The sequence below is a fragment of the Sabethes cyaneus genome, chromosome 2 (assembly GCF_943734655.1).
Source record: "Sabethes cyaneus chromosome 2, idSabCyanKW18_F2, whole genome shotgun sequence".
In the NCBI taxonomy this organism is placed as follows: domain Eukaryota; kingdom Metazoa; phylum Arthropoda; class Insecta; order Diptera; family Culicidae; genus Sabethes; species Sabethes cyaneus.
This window is the reverse complement of record NC_071354.1, coordinates 145,703,237-145,719,769: the sequence shown is the minus strand read 5'-3', so window position 1 is coordinate 145,719,769 and position 16,533 is coordinate 145,703,237. Positions and strand designations below refer to the sequence as shown.

At 39.7% G+C, this 16,533-nt stretch overlaps 1 protein-coding gene across 1 annotated transcript in view; it reads left to right on the top strand.

Annotated features, from left to right (window-relative positions):
- Positions 1-1,003: 1,003 nt before the first annotated feature.
- Positions 1,004-16,533, top strand: part of LOC128736151 (uncharacterized) — a 42,458-nt gene continuing 26,928 nt past the window's right edge. The window contains exons 1-7 of the mRNA XM_053830631.1: positions 1,004-1,105; positions 1,170-1,295; positions 1,354-1,419; positions 7,563-7,736; positions 9,053-9,226; positions 14,911-15,084; positions 16,185-16,370. Coding sequence (XP_053686606.1) covers positions 1,077-1,105; positions 1,170-1,295; positions 1,354-1,419; positions 7,563-7,736; positions 9,053-9,226; positions 14,911-15,084; positions 16,185-16,370 — 929 coding nt within the window. The 5' untranslated portion in view covers positions 1,004-1,076. The remainder of the gene's footprint in view (positions 1,106-1,169; positions 1,296-1,353; positions 1,420-7,562; positions 7,737-9,052; positions 9,227-14,910; positions 15,085-16,184; positions 16,371-16,533) is intronic.

Genomic DNA, 16,533 nt, shown 5'->3' with positions numbered 1-16,533 from the left:
CCCCCCCTCTTGGAAAGTGGCTTGAAAAATCGGGAGGCAAAAAATAATTTGTAGGATATACGTCAATTTTTTTTTTCATAAAATCAGTTGGTTGTGGGTTCTACAGCCTACTCGAGTGTACGAGTTGAGTTAACGCTTCTAACACGAAACCGAAATGGAAATTCGAGCAATGGATTTTCTGAAAATGGGCACAAAAAAAGTTCTTTCAGTTTTTTCTTTCCTTTCATAGGATTTCGCAAAGAAAATAATAACGTCTATATGAAAAGCAAGAATAGATTTGGTTTTCATATTCAAACTTTAAGTAAAAAAGCATATTTTGTTTGGTCGAATAAAAAAATCTCTTTGTTTTTTTTCCACCCCTTTAGTTGCCCAACACCGGAAGGACAAAAACTTTATAAAATATTTGTAATGACCTTATATAGTAGAAAGGCAAAACGTTATTTATAGTAAAACAATATTACACAGTGCACCGTTTTAAACCGCATTGTCTTGGATTTAAAATTTGCATTTTTCTGCCGCAAATCATTCCCTAAGAATGGGAAATCCCAAAACTCCGCAACTGATTCGCAAATCGCAGTCTCAATACTGATAATAATATAATATTGCACTAACTCTTAACAAACCATTTTTCAAAACTAAAAATTTACGAATCTCTAATCGTCTTTTCAAAGTCCAACAAAAAGTAATATTTACTCTTGGGTTTTAAGAGATAGCACAAGCTGGGCAATATGCTAGCAAAGTTTAATCATTCTCGCGGTGGTAGTTCATGATCTTGCCCTGGGATTCCCTCAATATTGCGATTACCAGAGCTGTTCGACTGGTTCACAAAATTACGGCAACGCTCTGTGTTCGTTCAGTTTATATATTTGCACCGTTGTGGAAGCAACAAAACGGCGGAAGACGTTTGAAAGTTCCCAGCGTATGAAAAATTTGAAGCAGTTTTAGTGGACAATTCACATTTCATGCGTGCGCCATCCTTATGCTTGACTAATTATTAAACACGTTTACTTGACCAGTCATCCAACGACTGTTTAGGAGTGAATATCTTGTCCTCTTATGCGTAAAAATAACAGAAAATGTATCGTCACCGCTTTAAAATAGTGTGGTAACTATGCTAACGATTGACTAAAAATTAATGAATTTAAAAAATACATTAATGGATGTTTTAGTTTCTGTGTATTGATAAGTACGGTATTTTCTTATGAACTACAAAGTAGCGCGCCTGAGCGTAACCAATACAACCAAGAAACTCCAGATTCTAGCGGTGCAAATACTAATGGAGGGCCATTTATCAGGTAATTAATCACACCAACGTTTGTGCAACGTAATTCATTCAGCTAAATTCAATTCCAGTTATCCTAATGAGACATCAAATTCTCCAAACAATGCAGCGCGCACGAGTGTATACTCAAATTATGGGTGAGTATTTGTACATACCTATAACTCAAAACATATCATTTGCCCTACAGCTTGCAATGCAAACCTCAATACTAGAGTTCTAAGCAGAAATAAATCCAAACTGTACAACAAGTGTTGAAGCATGGTCATTTTCGTAGTTTTATGGGATTTTTCAATATTATCGTACCGAATGGGCCCAAGGGTGTCAGAACTTTATTTTTCATTTCAATATGTTAAACAAAGGTAAAACGTGGTGTACATCGATACACCGATCTCCAGTGATACGGTGGGGTTGGAAGCGGGCTTTGCAAGCCAGAGCCATTAAAAACCAAAGCAATGAATGACGTAAATAATAATAACTCTAATCGGAACGATCGGCAAAGACTCAGCCGACAAAAACGGACTAACGATTGGAAATTAGGAACATGGAACTGTCGGTCTCTAAATTACCTCGGAAGTATCCAGGTGCTTTCTAAAGAAGTGAAGAACCGCAAATTCGAAATTGTAGCGTTGCAGGTTGTTTGCTGGAAAGCAACGATGGTACATACGTATAGGGATTATCATCGGGACTACATTGCCCAGCTTGGTCAGGAGTAGAAATTAAAACCGGTGATTGGACGGTTCAGCGTAAACCCGCAAATGAAACAAAACGGCCTAGAAATGTCAACTTTGCCGCATCCAAGAACATGACCATACGTAGCACCTCCTTCCAGCATAACCTCCACCATCGGTACACCTGGAGATCACCCAACCAGACGGAATCACCAATAGACCACGTTCTGATAGATGAATGAGAACGCAGCACGGGTAGCCATCAGAATGTGGAGTGATACAAACAGAAGCCGAGACAGTAAAACCCGACACTTGCAGGAGAAGAAGCGCCACCAGGAGTAGAAGGAGTGCGAAGAACTCGAGCAGTGGTACCACTTTCACGACACACGGCAGTTTTATCAGAGACACACCGAATCTCGCATAGGCTTTGTGCCGCGGGCGGAAATGTGCAGAGATCTTGACTGTGGAGGTATCTTGATACTTGACTGACGACCGTACGGGGATCGGAAGGTTGAAGCAGGACTACGATAAACTCCTGAATGGCGTGCAGGCGGAAGACCATGATAGTGGAGGAAGTGACCTTACTGGTATAGAAGGCAACGGAGTTGTGCTAGACCCATCGACAAAGGAAGATAAAGAAGCTATCCAGTGGCTGAACAACAACAAGGCAACGGGAAAGGTTGGTATTGACGCGGAACTTATTAAAATGGGCACGAACAAGTTGGCTGGCTGTTTGCATTAACTGATTGTTAAGATTCGGGATACGGGACGACTACCGGAGGAGAGGAAATACGGGGTTATTTGCCCTATCTACAAAAAAGGCGATAAGCTGGATAGTGAGAACTACCGAGCGATCACTATCCTGAATACCACCAACGAAGTGTTTTCCCAAGTCATCTTCCATCGACTCGGGACTCACCAGTAGCCAATAGATTTGTGAGCAGTTATCAGGCCGGCCAGTTAGCTTCGAGGTACGACGCTGGTCTAACAAGCCAGTCGTCTTATGTTCGAATCTCGGCTAGGCGGTGCTTGCTAGTTAGAGTCAGTAGGATTGTTGCACTGGCCCCGTAATTTTCTTATACTCTAACAGCCGGCTGCGAAGTCTGTCGATAAAGAAGGGTAATGTCTAAAGACGGTATAAACCCATGGCTTTGCTTATCAGGCCGGCTTCATGGACGGTCGGTCGACAACGGACCAACTCTTCACTCTACTCTTCATTGATTTGAATTGAGAGCCGCATATGATGCTGTGTGCTGTGTGAGAATCTGTGTGAGGAGTGACTCTAGCATGCAAGGTCGAAAAAATCAATTTTTTTATAATTTCCGGGAGGACGTTGTAATAGGCGTGTTATCTAGTCTAATTCTTTTGGTGTCCAATGACGGGAGGAGAAAATCGGGTGCCGTTACGACGTCCGCCAATTGGAGAATTCTGAGGTGAACAGAGCCTTTGTCGAACAACTTGAATTCCGAGCCTCGGAGTTTCCCCATGGTGGAACCGTCGAAGAGCAATGGATCGGCATCAAGTACGTCTTCATCACAACCAGTGATGAAACCCTCGGCAAAGCGCGTAGCGGGCGGAGGGAGGGGATCTCGAATGAAACTTGGAGGAAGATCGATGAGCGGAGAGAGGCGAAAGCCGGCATTGAGCGAGCGTGAACCAGATCGACTAAGGCAGGTGCCCGTCAACGATACGCCGAACTGGAGAGGGCTGTAAAACGTGCTTGTAGGCGGGACAAGAGAGCCTGAGCTAACTCCCTAGCCGAACAGGGGGAAACCGCCGCCGCCTATGGTGATATCCATTTGTTGGTCGATATTTCTCGCCGCCTTAGTGGTGCCAGGATGAATACAAAGATGCCGCTAAAGGACAGAGCTGGTCAGCTACTGACTGACCGTACAGAACAGCTTAAGCGATGAACTGAACATTTTGAACAACTCTTCCGAGTTTCAAATGTCAGCGACCAACAAAACCAGCAACGTATGACATCTACAGTTCGTCGAATTAATCGCGTCAACTCGGAGGCGCCGTCGCTGGATGAAATTGAAGCAGCCATCAAGAGTATGAAATCCAATAGAGCGTTAGAGATAGACTGTATTTCAGCCGAAATGCTCGAAGCTGATCCATCTTTGTCAGCCCAGATGATGCATCAGCTTTTCAGCAATATATGGGAAACTGCAGTTCCGGTAGACTGGAAGCAGGACATATTGGTCAAAGTCCCTAAAAAGGAGGCCTTACTGAATGCGGTAACTAGCGTGGCATCACGTTGCTCTGTATTACTCTCAAAGCACTCTGTAAGGTGATCCTCAACCGGATCCAGGAGAAGATCGATGCTACTCTCCGTCAGCAGCAAGCTGGATTCCATGCTAGCCGATCATGTGTAGACCGTATCACTACACTCCGAATCATATTGGAGCAGATCAACGAATTCCAGGACTCTCTTCTGCTGGTGTTTGTTGACTTCGAAAAGGCGTTCGACCGACTCAACCACGAAAACATCTGGGGCGCACTTAAGCGTAGAGGAGTTCCCGATAAGCTACTCCATCTCATCGAGGCTCAGTACGAGGTGTTCTCTTGCAAGGTTTTGCACGACGGCGTCTTGTCGGACCCCATAAGGGTTACTGCTGGCGTGAGACAGGGCTGCATTTTATCACCGTTATGGATGAGATATTAGTTGGAGCAATTGACAGTAGACCACATCGAGGATTGCCCTGGAATCCTCTGACGATAGAGCAGCTTAATAACCTCGACCTAGCCGACGACATTGTCTTGCTCGCACAACGCCGAAACGATATGCAGAGCAAGTTACATGACCTCTCTGAGAGCTCCCAGGCAGCAGGTCTGATAGTCTAATACTAATGCATACCAATGCATTTTGATACATCGGCTTTGCATGAATTGGCTGCCAGAGTCACTAACTAGCTAAATGTTTTGAAAATTTTCTTTTCAATGCATTAGTATCGCCATGAAAAGCGGAAGAGAGGAGATGCGAAGAGAAACTCTCATTGTGACTATTTCTATTTGAAAAATTACCCGAGAATAGACCATTTTACGAACTAACAACAATGCTGATATTGATATTGCTTTCCCGTAGGGTCATCTGTGGATTGTCAAAGTACCAGCACGGGAAAGCGCAATATCATTATCAGCACGTTACCTTGTCGCTTGTCATATAAAAAGGTCTATTGATACAGTAATCCTTCTCGAAAACTCAAATCGAAACCGTTGGATGTGACAAAAACATGTAAACAAACCACCAAGTGGTGTCAATTGACGGCAAAATGATGTCACCATGAAATGCTCTATAGATCCAATCAAGGTGCTCGTCACGTCACGAATCCGCTTTGGTAGATACTGGCGCCAAAAAAAACTAAACATTTTGCACATTATCAACTGGCCAATGATGGAAATCTCAATTCAAATGCTAACACCACAGAGAACAGACTTCCAAGCGAAAGGTCCCCATTTGGATAAAACTTAGTTGTCAAATTAGTTGGGAAACTATAGTGATGATGTTGCTGAAGGCGCATAAAATTCTACACTAAACTTACAACAGCTAGCTTCTGGCGTTAGCATAACGCTTATAGTCCTAGCGCCAGAGGAGCCAAAGGTTGTCAGTGTGGAAATCAAAAGAATCATTTAGTTGGGAAACTATAGTGGTGGTGACGCTAGCATATTAGGTGATTTCAATTTGAAATTTTATCCAAGAATTTCCGAAAACTTTGTTCATGAATGGATGTCTCTTACCGATTGAGATTGGGTTGTATAACATTTCGCCGAAGACCATATCGCGGAGTACCGTTTCGCGGAATACCATTTCGCGGAAAACATTTTCGCGGAAAGTACTATTTCGCGGAAGGTACCAAAACGCCGAAAACCCTTTCGCGGAAAGGACTATTCCGCGGAAAACCGTTTGGCGGAAAGAAACAATTCGCGGAAAACCATTTGGCGGAAAATATTGTTTCGCGGAAAACCATGTTAGTAGCAAACGTTTCCTAGATGATTCAGGGCGAGCCGGCCGCAGGCAACGGCGAGTGTTCGCCGGTGACCCGCCGTCGGAAGCGCCGGCCACTGCGGGGGGGCAGCCCCCCTGCAGAGATCACATCTGTTTAGGTCTATTCGTTTTCCTAGGTCTACTGACCTCTAGTTAGTTTTCCCTAGTCCTCGCATCAATTTAACTTTCGTTGAATACAAAGCGGCGAAGCCGCGTTTTGCGGCTTCCAAACTGAATGAGCGGTGGTTCTCTGCCAAATAGTACTTTCGGCGAAAATTTTTTCCGCGAAATAGTACTTTCCGCAAAAATGTTTTCCGCGAAATGGTACTTTCCGCGAAAATGTTTTCCGCGAAATGGTTTCCCGCGAAACAGTATATTCCGCGTTATGGTCATCCGCGAATTGGTTTTCCGCGAAATGGTATTCGGCGAAATGTTATACAATCCAACGGTATTCTAGCGCACAAGGTCACGCACCCCTTGTAAGCACATATGGTGGTGGTGCTAGAACTATTACGTGAGTATTAGTAATAATCAGTATCTAGTATTTATCAGTATTTTTGACTCGAGCAACCCGTATGCTCACAATTGTGTTTCAATCATGTGCCAAATTAGAGTTAGACGTTGTCGATACTGATTTCAAGTAAATTGCTATATTTCGTTTATTTCTCAACTGATTTCCATTCCCTGTTCTCCATTCAACTGAAAATTGACTCTGGTTTTTGAAAAATCTATTGGGTGAATTGCCAATTGTTGCTCAACTAAGCGCTCGTTTAGAGCAGTTTGATAATTTTGAACAATTGAAAGCAGTTTTTTAAGTAAAAATGCTTACTGTACCGACAGACTAATATAAAATTAGTTCTCAAAGCCATCTGTATGGAACTCATTACAAAAACCATACGTTGTTTTCATACGAACAAAACACTCTATTGTTCCACACCGAAATAACCTTCAAATCTTATTATTGTACACCTCACACCCATTTGGTGCACAGCCTTTTGTTTTGATTTTTCTTCATTATTCCAATTGCCAAGTTATTTTATCTATGAACAAGTAAAGGGTCCTTCCTCATGCCACGTGGACAGCCTAGGGGGGGAGGCAGGAGTTTTTCCAATGTCCGCGGTCCATACAAAAATATCATAATTAATTTGGATGTTAGGGAGATCCACGTAAGGGGATAGTAAATAATACCACCAAAAAAAAAGAATGAAACATATGCAGAGCGGGCAAAGGAGATGAAAATGGACATTTTTACTTTTAACATCAAATCATTTCTTATGAAAGGGGTCCACTAATGGTGAGATTTTTTGCGTTGGTAACCTTATAATGGACCCTCGTTTGTTGAAAAAGTCCAAATTATGGCTAAAGTAAACGAATGCAACTAAACGTTATGAACTAAAATGTGTGATATGTTTAATTCTTCCTGTTCGTTGTTACTTATCCTCAGAAATAAGAGGTACAAACGATTAAACACTGAAATTGTATTCGAGAGTCCACTATAGGGAGAGGGTCCACTATTGGTAGATATACCCTAGTCAATTTCTGTTATAAAGATGTGTAGATTTTTTTTACAAAAAGAACTGTTTGTTGAAACTATTTATTTCTCATATTCATACGATATTAACAGAACATGGAATACAGCAAGCGGTGATCAACAAACCGGTCATCAACAAACCCAAACCCAAATGGACCCCAGCTCTCCTCAGCAGGCAAGGAATCCTCCAGATAGACAACGGTATTCTAGCGCACAAGGTCACGCACCCCTTGTAAGCACATATGGTGGTGGTGCTAGAACTACTACGTGAGTATTAGTAATAATCAGTATCTAGTATTTATCAGTATTTTTGACTCGAGCAACCCGTATGCTCACAATTGTGTTTCAATCATGTGCCAAATTAGAGTTAGACGTTGTCGATACTGATTTCAAGTAAATTGCTATATTTCGTTTATTTCTCAACTGATTTCCATTCCCTGTTCTCCATTCAACTGAAAATTGACTCTGGTTTTTGAAAAATCTATTGGGTGAATTGCCAATTGTTGCTCAACTAAGCGCTCGTTTAGAGCAGTTTGATAATTTTGAACAATTAAAAGCAGTTTTTTAAATAAAAATGCTTACTATACCGACAGACTGATATAAAATTAGTTCCCAAAGCCATCTGTATGGAACTCCTTACAAAAACCATGTAATATACGTTGTTTTCATACGAACAAACACACCGAAATAACCTTTAAATCTTATTATTGCACACCTCACACTCATTTGGAGCACAGCTTTTTGTTTTGATTTTTCTTCATTATTCCAATTGCCAAGTTATTTTATCTTTGGACAAGTAAAGGGTCCTTCCTCATGCCACGTGGGCCGCTTAGGGGGGAGGTAGGAGTTTTTCCAAAATCCACGGTCCATACAAAAATATCACAATTAATTTGAATGTTAGGGGGATCCACGTAAGGCGAAAGGAAATTATACTGCCAAAAAAAAATGAAGCATATGCAGAGAGGGCAAAGAAGATGAAACTGGACATTTTTACTTTTAACATCAAATCATTTCTTATGAAAGGGGTCCACTAATGGTGAGATTTTTTGCGTTGGTAACCTTATAATGGACCCGCGTTTGTTGAAAATGTCCAAATTATGGCTTAAGTAAACGAATGCAACTAAATGTTATGGACTAAAATGTGTGATATGTTTAATTCTTCCTGTTCTTTGTTATTTATCCTCAGAAATAAGAGGTCCGAGGGTCCACTATAGGGAGAGGGTCCACTATTGGTAGATATACCCTAGTCACCTTCTGTTATAAAGATGTGTACACTCAAAAAAATCAGCACGTAAAGTTTACGTGAAAACATAGATAATTCTCATCCATCACACTTTTCATGTAGCATTCACGTGAATTGTTGGTAACTCGCACTCATACTAACCAGTTTACGTGCAATCCCGGTAAATTTTATCAATTTTCCCATTAACTAGTACATGAAGTTCACGTAAGTTGCTGTACAGAATTTTACATGATTTTTCACGTGGATGCGACGTGTCGATTTTTTTGAGTGTAGATTTTTTTTTACAAAAAAAACTGTTTGTTGAAACTATTTATTTCCCATATTCATGCGATATTAACAGAACATGGAATACAGCAAGCCATGGTCAACAAACCGGTCATCAACAAGCCCAAACCCATATGGACCCCAACTCTCCTCAGCAGGCAACAAATCCTCCAGATGGACAACAGTATTCTAGCGCACAAGGTCATGCACCCCATGTAAGCACATATGGTGGTGGTGCTAGAACTATTACGTGAGTATTAGTAATAATCAGTATCTAGTATTTATCAGTATTTTTGACTCGAGCAGCCCGTATGCTCACAATTGTGTTTCAATCACGTGCCAAATTAGAGCCCTTCAACTGAAAATTGACTCTGATTTTTGAAAAATCTATAAGGTAAATTGCCAATTGTTGCACAACTAAGCACTCGTTTAGAGCAGTTTGATAATTTTGAACAATTGAAAGCAGTTTTTGAGTAAAAATGCTTACTATACCGACAGACATATATAAAATAAGTTCCCAAAGCCATCTGTATGGAACTCCTTACAAAAACCATGTAATATACGTTTTTTTCATACGAACACGATACTCCATTGTTCCACACCGAAATAACCTTCGCGGTTAAATGTGCGAGTAGTTTGCATGCAAGTTATGCGCGAGAAACTTGCAAGCAAGCTGCAAACGAAAAACGCTGGAAAAATTAACGGCATCGGAGTTGCAGGGTAATTCACATAGACATAAAACTAGGGGAAAACTCTCGATTTTCCCAGAACTGCCGGGTTCAGGGAAAATTCTGAGTACGAGCGAATGTTCACCTACCACTGCGCCAACTTTTAGGAAAATTTCATGTTTGGTAAATTCCTTAAACCAGAGTCTTCGTACAAGTGGCCTAAGTGTTGCATATATCGCCAATATTGAGGAAAACTCTCGATTTTCCCAAAACTGCCGGATTCAGGGAAAATTCTGTCCGGATCGTATGGTGACTCACTCATATGGCCGGTGTTAAATCAGACCGGACCAAGTCGCAAGATTTAAAAAAAATGCGTTAATGACAACAAACGAACAAGGATTACCTAAGCTACATTTCACTCTAATCAGATTACATAAATACAGCCTGAATTCGTTAATTGGGCCACGACTGCACTCTAGCTGATTCGCTAATTGGGCCGACTGACAGTTGTTAGAAATTTCTAAACTCGAAAATTCCATACAATTTTGACATTCAAGTTGTCACATAGCCCAATTAGCGAACACCCAATTAACGAACCGCCCAATTAACGAACCACCAATTACCGAAACTTTGCTGTATTGCAAATAGCCAGAGATATGAAATGATTTCGAACGATTGATAACTATAAACTACAGAGAGCATCCAACTTTGAACGCGTTTTTCTCGAAATCAGAGTTTTGTCCCGTGGTTCGGTTTGACTTATCGCCGACCATATAATCTTGAACATTCGATTTAATGCTAGTGGCGTCGATCAGCTTAAGGGACCTACGCAAAGAAAATTTTAGGTTAGGTTTGGCAATTGCTGCACAATGTATTTGTATTTACGTGGTGTGTTATTCTGGAACATAAAATTACGGGGGCACTTGTCAATGAAGGCTTTCACCCTAGAAATCAGGGCATATTTTGTGCACGGAAAACCACAACGGTGTATCGGTTTTCCTAGATTTACTGACCTGTATTACTTTCCTTCAGTTGGGTCCAAACAAACGACAGCGAGCAAGGAGAGGATCACTCCCACGAAATGGGACTTTCCGCGAAAAGCGTTTCCGTGAAATTTCTGCGTTATGGTCAACCTAGAATTATTTTTACACAAATTGTTATACAATCATGGCGAATATTTAAATGCTACCAGCTTTATTTTGACGTATGCATAAAAAAATGAACTTTTTTTCGGACGATGATAAAAAAACTAAGACAGCTAGGGTAAAGAACTAGTTTTAAGCAGTCTAAGCGGGTCACTGATTGTTTTACCTTATTACAAGCGATGGGTTGACTAAGTGGGGAATATCAGCATACCAATCTTCTTGCTATCTTTAGCTCTTCAAGCTGTTACCATTGGAAGACACTATTGTTGAACTAAACTTTTGATTTTTCGCTTTAAAAGTTGGAGCGGTGGAACTAATTTTGAACACACCGAACCCATTTTCACCCGCAGGGTGCTGTTTTCAGCAATCCTGAAATCTGAATTTTTTTACGTCCCGTTAAAAAATCCCTCGAACTTTTCCCCCTATTCAGTAAGTTCGCGTTCCTATCCGCGACCTACTAATCGGCATCTGATGCGTAATCGGCATAGCGTATCGGCATATGCGTAAAATGCCATCTGTCTAAATTGTTTATCGGGGCATACACTCACCGCACCGTTCGGCAAACGGTATTCGTCGTCTCTTTTATTCTCTGGTGTTCTTATGGGAAACTGCGAGTTTGACGTCTCACTCGCTGTTCATAAGGATGGTGGGAGAACAAAAGAGGCAAACATAGAAGTGCACACGATCTAACTTTAGAACAGTGTTGTCAAAGCAAATAACATTGAAACACATCGTTGCTTCATTAAATCACTGAGAAAATCTTCGAAAATTATTGAAAAAGCTGTCTTTTGTGTTGTTTTTAATAAAGAAAAATTAATTATGAACATACATTTCTCTTAAAAGTATTGAACCACGTTTTCACCATAGGAGGTTTCAGTTAATTTCAAACTTAAAATTCTTATTTCCAGAACCGAAACAGTATCTTGACAACACGATAGTTCATCAGTTGTGCTGCAGCTGCTGCTACTGGTGAACAGGTTCCATCAATTCAGAATTTGTTTTCAGTTTTGTTAGAAAATAATAAAACTTTCGGCTAGTGACAAAGCCTTAGATAATAGAAAAAAAGAGACTGAATAATATGGTATGTGACAATTGAGTGCTTGACTTTCAGAGTGGTTGTAATCAGTGCTGAAAATTTGATGAATTCGTCAGTAGCAAGGTGGCGATTGCTGAAGAGCAGCTGAAAAATGTACGTTTTTGGACAACAATTTTTAATTCATCATATTTCTTGTCGGAAACCCAATAAATTGTGTTTGTGTGAACCAAATGTATGGTTAAGTGATTTGTGAAGATGATCCTATCAAAAGATTTTGAAAATATGAATAAAAAAGTGCATTTTCGGATCATTTATGTTCAACTGATTAAAATAGGTAACACTGCTTAACTCGTTCCTTACCCTAATTGAGTTTGATAGTTTTCCCATGGCAGGTAATTATATTCGCTTACTTGTAAAAAAAATTCTTCGCCTTTGCGAGCGGCCTTCCGGCAGTTAACCAGAACATTCGCCATAGCGGACGAAAACATGTGTGTAGGCATGTTTTTGAGTTCTTTCGTCGTTTTATTTATCAATTCCTCCTCAGTTTTAGCGACAAAATTATTGGTGTAAATCTTACGCTTCAGGTTTGCCCAGAAATTCTTGATGGGACGTAGCTGGGGAACGTTGCACAGTGGCGCTACTCCATACAAAACATGGCCAAAAGTCAAAAGCTACCTCAAATCGGCTGAAAATAACATCTTTAACTAACTTTGGGTCACTGAATTTAAATTAGGGATCAAAAATCAAAAAAAATGTTCACCTCATTAGGGTGGTTCACAAAATTTAATAAATTGTTTCACTTTTTACTTGCGTTTTTTGTTGTTGGTTTTTTTTTTTTGGATGGCAAATTTTGTATTTGCCCTTGAAAGCATAAAAAACTCACATGTTTGTTTGCTACTATAATACATTGATAAGACGTTGATAGATGAGTTAGTGCTGGCTGGGCAGTTATGAATTTTTAAAGAATGAAAATTTGGCAAAAATGATGGTTTTTGGCATCACCCTAACTCAAAAAGAGTTTTAGGAAATTATAACAGCACTGGAAGCACTGATTACGTACTCTGCCAATACATATGCATTTTTAAGGCACAAAACAATGCATGCATCGAACGGTAGCCATTTATCCAGCCATCTTTGAGTCATTTTCGGTTTCCCCTTAAACTACATGTTAATCTAATTCTTATTAGGCTTTTTACTTTCTACTTAAGAAAATGTCGATTCCCGCGAAGGAAAAATTTAAATTCTGCCATTTTGTTTGGCATCTTCATTCATGAATGTGTGCTAGCTTTTTTCGCAGCTGATGTTTTCTCTGGCGGTTAATTCTCTTTCGCTCTCTGGTTCGTTGTATGAAATGCCAGCTGTGGAAGAAGTAAGCAAAATGCAATAAGCTCACAGCTGAATTTGGTTCACATCGCATACACTTAAAAAAAATTGACACGTCGCATCCACGTGAAAATTCATGTAAACTTCTGTACAGCAACTTACGTCAACTTCATGTACTAGTTAATGGGAAAATTGATAAAATTTACCGGGATCGCACGTAGACTGGTTAGTATGAGTGCGAGTTACCAACAATTCACGTGAATGTTACAAGAAAAGTTTGATGGATGAGAATTACCTATGTTTTCACGTAAACTTGACGTGCGGCGCTTCTGATCAGAGTTGAAATTTCTTATGCTTGAAATCTCATTGAGTTTTTTGCTGCTATGAATTTTTCAACACTGCCTCTTATAATGCTGACAATGCTTGTTACCAGCTGATTACCGACAAGAAGATTTAAAATAGAATTTTGCATGCTAATTTACAACAGCTCGCAGTCAAAAAAGTTATACAGTGGACCCCCGTTCGTTTGAACGATTCCTCATGCAAACTAACGGGGTTAGCTTTTAATTTGAACAACTGGTAACCCTAAATATGCTGGAGCTTGTGTGAACTGGCTGCCCTGTTCTTTGTTATTGTTTTCGTGGTTTGATTCAGTTGGCAGTTGCAAGCAGCGAATATTTCATTCTCCGATCGATCAGATTTCTACCATAATCGTTGGGAAAACGCATTGTGAAACAGATTAAACACGCTAGATCAGTACAAACAAATCGTGTTTATGTGCATTGTCTGCATAAGCAAATGATGTCATATTGAGAATGACATTTGAACCATTTTTAATTTGCACATCGTGCAAACCAACGGGGTTCAAATTAAAAGTGTTCAGATTAAAAACGGTCAAACGAACGGGAGTCCACGGTATATAACAGCGTGCCGTATAAAACGCCAGATATGCTAATAAGCGATTAATTTACTGCTTATGGTAATGCTTATTGGTTACCTGGGCAGTATATCACCGGAAACACAACATATAGGCTATAACTAGCAGTAGTAGACACTTTTAGTGTTCGCGTTGACTTCTTCTATGGATTATTTTAAATCGGCATTACAAAATACTCAACCAATAGCACTTACAATACCAGTAACATTCGATTAAGCTAACAAAAATATCTACTTAGGTTGCAAATCACTATATTTTCCATATTTTCCAAAAACAGATTGGAATGTCCATTTTCCTTTAATGGACCCCTTGGGGTTTACAATAGGATAACGACCGGGTCCATTATAGGAATTCATGTGGGTTTCTTATGAAGAGGGTTCACTAATCTCATCATTTTTTGCTTTGGTAACTTTATAATGGAGCCTCGTTTGTTAAAAATGTCCAAATTACCCAAGTAACATTTTTGTTGTACAATAGCTTATCAAGCACTTGTTCCACGGGAATCAGCTGTACAATAGTTTAATAAGCTATTATACAACAAAAATGTTACTTGGGTATGGCTTAAGTAAACGAATGCAACTAACTGTTATGAACTAAAATGTGTGATATGTTTAATTCTTCCTGTTCGTTGTTACTTATCCTCAGAAATAAGAGGTACAAACGATTAAACACTGAAATTGTATTCGAGAGTCCACTATAGGGAGAGGGTCCACTATTGGTAGATATACCCTAGTCAATTTCTGTTATAAAGATGTGTAGATTTTTTTTACAAAAAGAACTGTTTGTTGAAACTATTTATTTCTCATATTCATACGATATTAACAGAACATGGAATACAGCAAGCGGTGATCAACAAACCGGTCATCAACAAACCCAAACCCAAATGGACCCCAGCTCTCCTCAGCAGGCAAGGAATCCTCCAGATAGACAACGGTATTCTAGCGCACAAGGTCACGCACCCCTTGTAAGCACATATGGTGGTGGTGCTAGAACTACTACGTGAGTATTAGTAATAATCAGTATCTAGTATTTATCAGTATTTTTGACTCGAGCAACCCGTATGCTCACAATTGTGTTTCAATCATGTGCCAAATTAGAGTTAGACGTTGTCGATACTGATTTCAAGTAAATTGCTATATTTCGTTTATTTCTCAACTGATTTCCATTCCCTGTTCTCCATTCAACTGAAAATTGACTCTGGTTTTTGAAAAATCTATTGGGTGAATTGCCAATTGTTGCTCAACTAAGCGCTCGTTTAGAGCAGTTTGATAATTTTGAACAATTGAAAGCAGTTTTTTAAGTAAAAATGCTTACTGTACCGACAGACTAATATAAAATTAGTTCTCAAAGCCATCTGTATGGAACTCATTACAAAAACCATACGTTGTTTTCATACGAACAAAACACTCTATTGTTCCACACCGAAATAACCTTCAAATCTTATTATTGTACACCTCACACCCATTTGGTGCACAGCCTTTTGTTTTGATTTTTCTTCATTATTCCAATTGCCAAGTTATTTTATCTATGAACAAGTAAAGGGTCCTTCCTCATGCCACGTGGACAGCCTAGGGGGGGAGGCAGGAGTTTTTCCAATGTCCGCGGTCCATACAAAAATATCATAATTAATTTGGATGTTAGGGAGATCCACGTAAGGGGATAGTAAATAATACCACCAAAAAAAAAGAATGAAACATATGCAGAGCGGGCAAAGGAGATGAAAATGGACATTTTTACTTTTAACATCAAATCATTTCTTATGAAAGGGGTCCACTAATGGTGAGATTTTTTGCGTTGGTAACCTTATAATGGACCCTCGTTTGTTGAAAAAGTCCAAATTATGGCTAAAGTAAACGAATGCAACTAAACGTTATGAACTAAAATGTGTGATATGTTTAATTCTTCCTGTTCCTTGTTATTTATCCACAGAAATAAGAGGTACAAACTAATAAACGCTGAAATTGAATCCGAGGGTCCACTATAGGGAGAGGGTCCACTATTAGTAGATATACCCTAGTCAACTTCTGTTATGCAGATGTGTAGATTTCTTTTTTACAAAAAAAACTGTTTGTTAAAACTTTTTATTTCCCATATTCAAGCGATGTTAACAGAATAAGGAATACAGCAAGCCGTGGTCAACAAGCCGGTTATCAACAAGCCCAAACCCAAGTTGACCCCAGCTTTCCTCAGCAGCCAATAAATTTTCCAGATGGACAACAGTATTCTAACGCACAAGGTCACACACCCCTTGTAGGCACATATGGTGGTGCTGCTAAAACTACTACGTGAGTATTTATAATAATTAGTATCTGGTATTTATCAGTATTTTTGACTCGAGCAGCCCGTATGCTCACAATCCTGTGCCAAATTAGAGTTAGACGTTGTTGTTACTGATTTCAAGTAAATTACTATATTTCGTTTATTTCTCAACTGATTTCCATTCTCTGT